We start from the raw sequence: 9,466 nt of genomic DNA on the forward strand, positions 1-9,466 counted from the left end.
GCCAAATTTACTGACAAGACAACACTTATAAGAGATCAGATTTCTAAAAACAACTGTGTTCTATGAATTTTCACGTTCAAGTTTCGAAGTAAACGTCAAGCAGAACTGAGTTTAATGCAGTCAGATAACTTACCAATAGGCTCTCCAATGACATTGATGATCCTGCCCAGCGTCCTTTCTCCGACAGGTATAGTGATGGGAGCTCCGGTGTCTACAATGGGTTGACCTCTCACCAGGCCCTCGGTACCGTCCATAGCGATGGTACGGCAGGCGCTCTCGCCCAAATGCTGGGCTACTTCCAAGATTAGTCTTGGTTCTGTGGAAAAAATATATCTGATCTGTCTAATCTATACTAATGTTATAAAGATTAACTTTTTTTGTACATAGAAAGACATAGAAACTACGGACGACTATGAAAAATTATTTTACTGTTGGAAAGCTACACTCTTAGGCTGTACTTTATTCCGGTGCGGGCAGTAGTTCTCAAGGGGCGTGGGTGAAAACTATAGGTACACAACATGTAACGTAATTAACGCACACCCTCAAACACCCCAATTAGAATATTATGTTATAATCATAATACATGCACTGAATTTTTAATTTAACGTGTATATGCATTGTTATTTACTAAATTAGTTATACCAATTCTTGGAGAACTTTTTGGTCATACTACTACGCACGCAAATATCGCGCCGCGCGCCGCTCGACCCGAAACAACATAACGAAACTACGGAAAAAGCCGAACACGAAGTCTTATTACTTTGAGTTACGGTCTATTTGAATTTGTTTTGACTGTACAGGGTTAATATGACAATAATTTACGTAGTTTTAATTATTTTTGGAATAAAAAATTACCTATATTAAAAATGATATAAATCGATTCAGTAAACGATTCTGAACAAACTAATTCCAGGATGTGCGTTAATTAAGTTACATGTTGTATACTGTATAGTGTAATACATATGGGGTAATATATAATAAACATATGGGGTCGGGTTCCAGGCTTCTCCGTGTTTCGGAAGTCACGTTAAATTGGTCAGCTCCGGCTGTCAAACATCTTTGGCACTCGTTACGGGAGACGCTACAGCTAGTCTTGCCCCTTGTTTTAGGCAACTGGGTTGAGGGGTTCAGATAGATAGTTGACCAATGTAAAACCCTGGCACTAAATCAGCATGCGGTTAGACTGGGAGCCGACCTCAACATAGTTGCTTAATAGTCTTAAGCAACTAAGCAGTACCGGCTTTAACTCTACTATAGTTCGGCCATTCAGAGAATGCGTTCCTGACACGTCGCGATTGAACTGACGACGTAACTTTGCAATGGCGTTGCAGTTACGATAAAAATATTTTTGCTGGTTGTTTACCGTTTTAACAATTGAGGAGCATTAAAACAACATTATTATATCAATAATCAATGAATGTTATAATTTTGTGCCAAACTGAGTGTCAAATAACTTGGTAAACAATATTTTTCTAAATCTATACTGCGCTATTACAAGGTTATGTCAGCGGTTTATATTTTGTAGTGCTGTGCTAAAAATAACAGGCAAGTATCGTAATCTGTTCTTATACAGTTATAATATAAAATAATACGTTTTGATTTTCTTTTTAAGAATTGGAAAATAATGGACTATAAGACTTAATTATAACTTTTATGAAATATAAAAATAAAACTATGACCAAACCGCATTTTTATACTTAGATTAAAAATGGTAACCCCAAATGGCGTTATGGGCCGCCATTTTGTGACGCTAAAACAGTCGTCCGTTGTCGTTTCGTGCGCATAGACCACGTTTTTCAAGTGTTTTCGATCTGTTTTTATTTGATTACCCGGCTTTTGTTAGACCGAGATATCAGGATTGATTCTGTTATTGATAATAATATAATTATACATGTAGGCGAAGATGATGATGAAGACACCACCTCCTCAAGCAAATCGGAGTCTGATTAATATTCTGTTCGCACATTCAATTCAATGTACTTGTAACAAAGAATAAATAAAACAATTTTATTATATGAATATTACCTTTTTTTGGTTTCCACTTAAATAACTAAAATATAAAACAAATGATTCCGCCAATTTAAAACGAAAATAATCTTAAAATAATGCGGCGGTTCATTTTGAAGGAACGGTAACGAACTCAGTGTTATGTTGTGCCCATCACTAGTCGTGACTAACTGATAGGTGTCAGGAACGCATTCTCTGAACGGCCGAAGTATAGCGCCCTGGGCGAGATTTCTACGGCGCCCCCAACTGCAATTCAAACCCATACGAAAAACAGAGACATATGCAGTTACCGATTGCGCGAGCGAAGCGAGCGCGAATTTTTTTTTTATAGTTAACAAGTCAAAGCAAAAATTACCTAAAATGTAGCCCAATCGTACATAATTTATTGCTGGTTGGTGAATGCAAAAACACGGGATCACAGGTTCTGACTGCGCGAGCGAAGCGAGCGCGAAATTTTTTGCCATATTTTAGAACTCAAAACAAAAATGACTTAAAATGTAGCCCAAACGTAGATAACTCTTTGTTGGTGTTGGCGCCTATGAATTAAAATTTTGGGACTTAAAGAAGTACCATAAATAGAAAGTAGAAGTTACTTTCTTATTAATAAAAGGACTTTAAAACGACGCTACCTTTTTGCTAGGGTAAACAAAAAAATGTTGAAAAATAAAAACAACTATAAAGTGAAGCAAGCCCGAAAAAGCTTTTTTGAGATTTGGATCACTAAAAGTCCTTAACATATATAATAAAAGGCGACTGTGAAGTGAAGAAGCCACGAGCGAAGGGAGCGCGAATTTTTTGAGTATTGGGACATTACATTAAAAGTAGCTATAAGTGAAAAAAAATGTAAGTGTATAGTAAAGAAACAGCGAGCGAAGCGAGCGCGAAAATTTTTGAGTTTTGGGACATAAAAGTAGTGTATCTAACGCGCCCAGCATTGTATGACAATACATTAATTGAAATTTCTGGTCCAGGAGCGTACCGCGGCGCCCCTGAGCCCGCGGCGCCCGGGTTATTCGCACACCCTGCACCATAGGTTAAGGCGGCCCTGATGCTATCCATACATTTGGATACAGTTCTTGTAAGCTGCGATCTTTGATGAAATTTAAAACAAAAATAGGAGTAAAATTCTGATCAACGATTGGTTGGGGGCGCCTGCGGCGCCCCTTATGTCCGGCGCCCTGGGCCGTCGCCCAACCGCGCCCTACCCTAAAGCCGCTACTGCAACTATGTTGAGGTCGGCTCCAAGAGGTAGCTTAGCTCCGGAGGTAGCTTTAATGAACACGAAATGCTACTTACTTCGTCCAGGTACCTCGAGCGCGTTGAGGATTGGAGGCAGGTGAGCGTCAAACTGCACATCCACCACCGCTCCGATCACTGCGATGATAAACAGGTGTTCTTTAAGCCTTTGAATAATTGTCTCAAGAATCAAGATCAGAAGGTAGTGAGACGAATGATGACGGACAGATGCTGATGATGATGGATCGTCCTTTTATTTTTTTAATATTGTACTACATTAGGCTACATACAATAGGCTACATTATGCATAACTAGGCTGCTTCACATTCAGGTGCACGAAACCATAAGCGACCCTATGGCCTAACTCTGGACTTGAACTAGGACTTAGTAGGACGAGCGTCCGATTTCAGTCCATTCAGTTTTAATGGCACTTCAAACACTGAAAAACTCTTTTTTACTTGTAAGCTTGGAAATAGGGGTCAAACAAACTTCTAAAATGCGCACATTACATACCTACACACTTATATATAAACTGAATATGTTATGGAGACTAACCAGCTATAATCCTCCCCTTGACAGCCCCGGAAGCGATTTTAGTGGCTCCTCCTGTACCCTTGGATGGCTTCGGGCTTTCTCCTGCCGCCTCGGGCTTACCCCGGCGCTTCTTCTTCGGGGGCTCATCATCACATTCGTCTATATTGAGGATCGGCGAAGTTGAAAACTGAGGAAAGAAACGACTATTTAAAAGGTATGCTAATAGGTACAGTGAGAGACTATTGCCCGTTTTCACCAACAATCTTTTAACTAAGTGTCACTTAAGGGCTCCCCCAATAATAGAGGTTATAAGGAACACCTAAACTTTGGTGAAAACTAAATTCGTATTAAGTGTTCCCTAAATGCTCTTAGGGGATCCCTACATTTAGGTATTGGTTGGTGAAAATAGGCATAAGGCAATCAGTAGGTTTGCTACGACAACATACAGTATATAAATCTGAAGTCCAGTTATTCCTGTAGCAGCAGTTTAATAATAATAGGTCTTTACCTATGAAATTCCCGTTTTGTATGAAAAAATTTTAACGTTTTTTTTTATTTCTCATGTATTTTTTATTTGTATTTATCAAAGTAATTACCCATGCAATTAATGCTTCTTTGCCAACGCAGTGGCAGTGAATTGATGCCCTTCTTAAAGAAATTTGCTAGATGGGATGCAGGGAGGCAACCATTTGCTCAAAGGCATTTTTTACTGCCTCTCGGGTACTAAATTTTTTACCCGACAAAAACTTATCCAAATTCTGGAAAAAAGTTGTAGTGTGTGGGCCGCAAGGTCTGGTGACTGGCGAAGGACGGAAAAAATCATTCATTTGTGTGTCTATTGAGCAGTGCAAGGCACGTCTCGACGCGTACTTTGCGCTAGTGTTCATTGAGTTCGTGGGACACCCATTTGTTAAGCTTTTTTACCTTGCCAATTTGACGCAAATGGATTAATATTGTTTTGACGCTAACGTCGAAAGCTTTAGCCGTAGATTGTGTATCATCAACTTCCACAATCGCCTTTAATTCATCGTTGTCGACCAAAGTCTTCGGTTCAACTTTCAGGTCGAAATTTCCAAAACGGAAGCGAGCACACCAATAACAGGTGGTGCGTTAGTTAGCAGTGTTAGCTCCGTAAACGTCGTTGATGTTACGTGCCGCTTGTGCCGCGTTGCTGCACCACGGTACTCATATTCCATAATAACTTGATTTTTTAACGTATCCATGATGAAGAAGAAGATTGAAATGCGATGACAATGTAGCACTAATCAATAAACTAATGACTACTTTTGGAAGGTGGATTCCATGTTTTTTTAATAAAATTAATTTGAAATTACAATTCCAAACAAAAATATTATGATTTGAAATGGCCATTACCGCAGAACGGCAATTTCATAGGTAAAGAGCAAATATGTTTCACTAGAGAGAGCAAAGGTGAAGTTATATATGGGGGAGTTTCTAAATGCATAAAAACCCAATTATACTGAAAACATAAACGTCAGTTTTCTTAAAATAACTGTTGTCTTGACTATTAATTTTCACATTCAAATTCTTGCTGAATTTGCATTGAGGAAAACCGGACGTAGGTCAAAAAAATCTAAAACAAACCTGTCTTCTGGTATGTTGGAAGTTCAGATAGGCACCAACTCTAAACAGAGATTGGGTACTCCTAGAAGCACTAAACCAGGGGTCCAAGTGTATCCTCTTTTCTATTTCCCCTATGCGAGGTCTTTGGAAGTATGTGTTCGGCCTTCTTAAAGGGGGACAGAAACCCGCCCTTGGAGTAAGTACCCCTGGTTGTGAAGGAGGCTGTTGTGACTGTGTCTTCGAGAATTCTTGGTTGGGCAGAGTAGAAGATGATGCCCGACTGATATGGACTGGGAAAAAATAGCGTGGTTTTAGTGATTGCTTGTTGAGTCTTTATGGCTGGAAGTACCTAATGCTTCTAAAGTTTTCAGTTGCAATCAAAACTTCTCTAACAAATCTTGCACTAAGATGCATTTTCATACGAGTGTACATATATAAGAAAGTTGTTGTTCAAAGGCGAGCTTAACCCAGTTTTATGGGTTATCTTACAGCATACCTTTGAGTAACGCTACTGAATCGATTTAAATCAAATTTCATATAGATAGTTTAAAGGGCATAGATAGGCTACTTTTCCCCTTGTTTCCGAAAGTGATGCCCAAGGAACGCGGATGAAACTGCGGGCAACGACTAATAACAGCAGTGGTCACCCATCCACAAAAATTACCGTCGTAATAGCTTCAAAAATACTTACGGTTATAGCCACATAATCGACAGATTTCACAAGGTATTCGCGTAAATGCCTTCATCATAGTCCACAGGACTGTTCCGCAATTATTTCATTGACATTCGACCAATGGTCGTGTTTGTGATTTTCATTTTGACGTAGAACTTGTATTTTGAATTGATGAAACTCCAAAATGTATATTTTTTTTTTGTTTGGTATATGGTCTTAGATTGGGATGTAAATGAGGTTTTATTAGCCCTGTTTCAAATAGTTTTTAAATTATGTAGATTGAATTAACATTCTTTTGAGTAGTTTAGAAAGATGATAGGATGATGGCGTGTAAATGGATCCTGGTAAATAAGAGTTTTGAATAAATGTGAAATCATCTAGATTACGAGTTCAGTTTTAAGTTCAAAGATTGCAAATGTCCCGGGAACTACTTTTATGAGTTTGTTGCGCTACTTCTTCTGCCCTCCCTAAACACGTAGGAAGTGGTGAAGGATGGGCGTTTAGGGACGTAAAAAAGTGCTGATTTATCAACCTAACTTAAATAAACGCCTACACTTTTCGCCCACTTAATTTTTTGCTCTTAATCTTTTTTTACAAGTTTTTTTCCTATTTTTCCTTCCGAATAAACGTGGAATGACTACCAGCTCAATATTCAGTCCTAAAGTAATACCTTTCGTACTCATTCCGAGTTAGTTTCATATAAAAATCTTCACGTTACCCGACCTCAGTACACCGGCGTCAGTATTCGCTGACAGGGCGTTTATGTAAAGGGGCGAAGGGGTTAATTGCTGCTACAGCCGTCAGTTCCCACGGACGCTGTTCATGTTTGTATTGCCTCACTTGTGTAAGTTGGCTGCATTTTATTGGGCCCTCGAGGTTTTAGAATGGATAAAAAATCTTTCTTGGAATAACAATGGTTCGGCTACGTTGATTTTTGACTCTCAGAGCCGAGCATGTACCCATCTACCTACACACGAGAAAATCTGTTAGTGGTACATGGGATTTTCTGGAGAACACAACACATGCAATAGGTAGTTATAGGTATAAGCCTGGCTTTTCTACGCGAGACACTTTTCGCGTGGCAAGAAATCTGTCGAGCATTTTCAAATGTCATCTTTAAAACCCTGTAGTTTTCTTCCGCGAGATGGAAGAAAATCGCTATTCACTCTCATAGCCCAAAGTAACTGCAATCCGGCACGAACAAAAAGTGATAAGCGGAAGAGTCCACGGGACCAACATTTTCGTGACTCAGTCACCAACTTACAGACTCCGGGCTGCTTTGAGAAAGTTTCTTAGGATCCTCAAATTGATTTCTGCACAATTTGAGAATCATACCCGAGACCCCGTACAACAGTAGTCCTATGACGCACCAGTCAGTTTCCAATACAATATTTGCCCCTGGCTGGAGGCTTTAAATTCTAGGCATCCACAGGGAAAAGTCCAATTAAGCAGTACCTCCGCCTCCTAGGCTGAACTGCGAGATGCCATACAAAATAAAAAACACATTATTTAAAGTTTTATAAACAAAATAATGTTCGAGTGCTGGAACTGGAGTGGTAGGGCTACATTACCTTCGTTGGTTATTTGATTTTAGACCTTCAAAGGACAGCGCGATGAGTGGAGTAGCGCTTTCATTGACCTTTTGACCGCTGGTCTCAAGGTGTGTGTGATTATCAATGCCCAGAATTCACCAAGGAAGAGCAGAGCAGAGAAGTTTTTATGCAATTAATAGAATATCCTGGCTGTGTTGATACCACTGAGTATACGAAGACGAGATTTTGAATAATTAATAAATTCTATTTTTTTAAATGCTTCGATGGAATCAAGGCTGACTTGTCTGAGGTTTTGGAAAATTACCTGGCAAAGCATATCTTTATGTATTAAAATGAATACCTACCTATGCATTGACGCTGACAACTTCTTGAGCACGCTCTCTGTAGACAGTGAAATGAGTATAACGGAATACTTAGCATGTTTAATTTTCTTTTAAATATTATTACATAGGTAAAACGTAGTAGGTAATCTCCACAAATTTCTCTATGCGAGTTACCCGGGCGTTCATAACGCGTGGTGGCCGCCGTAAGCGGCAATTATAACGCCACGCGGCGCCATGTTGCTTTTAAAGAGCTCTTTATAGGAGACACTACGAATTATTTGTTTATTTTATTAATATGTACTTGAAGATATTGAAAATATCTATTGTTATTAAAGGACTACTATAGGAAGGGAGTGAGTATCAGTAGGTATGACGAGTGACAGGGGAAAATTAAACAGGAAGACATATTGCGCCGACCCCAAATAAAATTGGGAACATGGTAGGAGGACGAAGAAGATTAAAGGACTACCAAAAAATCTATTCAGATCAACCTAACTTCGAAAGAACAGGAACAAAATTTTATGCATGAAAAACGGATATTAATATTCATGGAGCAAAAAATTGGTACCTACTCAGCTGCATCCTGTTAAGCTGGAAGCCGACCCCAACATAGTTGGAAAAAAGCTAGGGAAATGAAGAGATTTCAAAAGGGGAAAAATAAATAAGAATTTTATTTTGTCAAATCCTGAAAGGAGACCTCATAAAAAGCTTTCTGAACCACCTGAAAAGTTAATGCCACTTCATCAACTATTCATCGTTGATCGTTACACGCCGTGTCATAAGCCAAGCCAGGTTACCGCGGGAAAATAGGGGGCGTGCCCTCCGCACCCAGCCAATCAGACGCCACCAAACAGCCCGGTAATTACGCAACCAACCAATCAGAGTTGAGAACGCTGCTGTGTAATTAGTCAATGACCCAATAGAAGAAAGCGCGCGAAATTACTCGAAGGTGATGTAGCATTTTCCGTGTGTAATGTAATGTTTTAGTTCGTTAGTTGTTTGAATTTCGAATTGGTGTGTAGTGTTTGAACATAGATAAATAGATTAATATTTATAAAAAATATAAAAAAAAATAACTTTTTTTTTTATAAATGGAATAGTAAGTCGATAAAGTCTAAAGACTTTTTTAATACTTAATGAAATAAATCGAAGTAAAATTAATTAATAACGATGTATAAATTCAAGCAATTTTAGTAAGCTAAAGTATTACGAAGTGAAGATCAAACTATCTCCTTCTTAATTTATTTTAAAGAGGGCTAGGAAAAGTTATTATGTTTTTTCCTTCTCAGCAACTGATCATGATGCATTAAACACGTTTTAGTAGATCTTCTCAAAATTAGTATTATTGCAGTAAAGTTAAAAGTTAGTGGGTAAAGAACCAACCTCTCGAGTGTGAGGGTGTGGGTTCGATTCCAGGTCAGGCAAGTACCAATGCATCTTTTCTAAGTTTGTATGTACTTTCTAAGTATATCTTAGACACCAATGGCTGATAAAAAGGTGAAGGAAAACATCTTGAGGAAACCTGGACTATATAGTCTGAAATCACAAACCCGCAT

At 38.7% G+C, this 9,466-nt stretch overlaps 1 protein-coding gene across 3 annotated transcripts in view; it reads right to left on the bottom strand.

The window, feature by feature from the left end:
* Window positions 1–9,466, bottom strand: part of LOC124644041 (ATP synthase subunit beta, mitochondrial-like) — a 44,471-nt gene that overhangs the window by 34,476 nt on the left and 529 nt on the right. The window contains exons 1-5 of one of the 3 annotated variants that reach the window (XM_047183224.1): window positions 6,053–9,061; window positions 5,383–5,651; window positions 3,799–3,964; window positions 3,304–3,381; window positions 134–316 (exon numbers count right to left, since the gene is read on the bottom strand). In XM_047183224.1, coding sequence (XP_047039180.1) covers window positions 134–316; window positions 3,304–3,381; window positions 3,799–3,964; window positions 5,383–5,651; window positions 6,053–6,110 — 754 coding nt within the window. In that variant the 5' untranslated portion in view covers window positions 6,111–9,061. Of the gene's footprint in view, window positions 1–133; window positions 317–3,303; window positions 3,382–3,798; window positions 3,965–5,382; window positions 5,652–6,052; window positions 9,062–9,466 lie in introns of those variants that run through there. The other 2 variants (XM_047183223.1, XM_047183225.1) reach the window with 2 other exon arrangements.

This window comes from Helicoverpa zea, chromosome 29, assembly GCF_022581195.2.
Source record: "Helicoverpa zea isolate HzStark_Cry1AcR chromosome 29, ilHelZeax1.1, whole genome shotgun sequence".
NCBI classification, from domain to species: domain Eukaryota; kingdom Metazoa; phylum Arthropoda; class Insecta; order Lepidoptera; family Noctuidae; genus Helicoverpa; species Helicoverpa zea.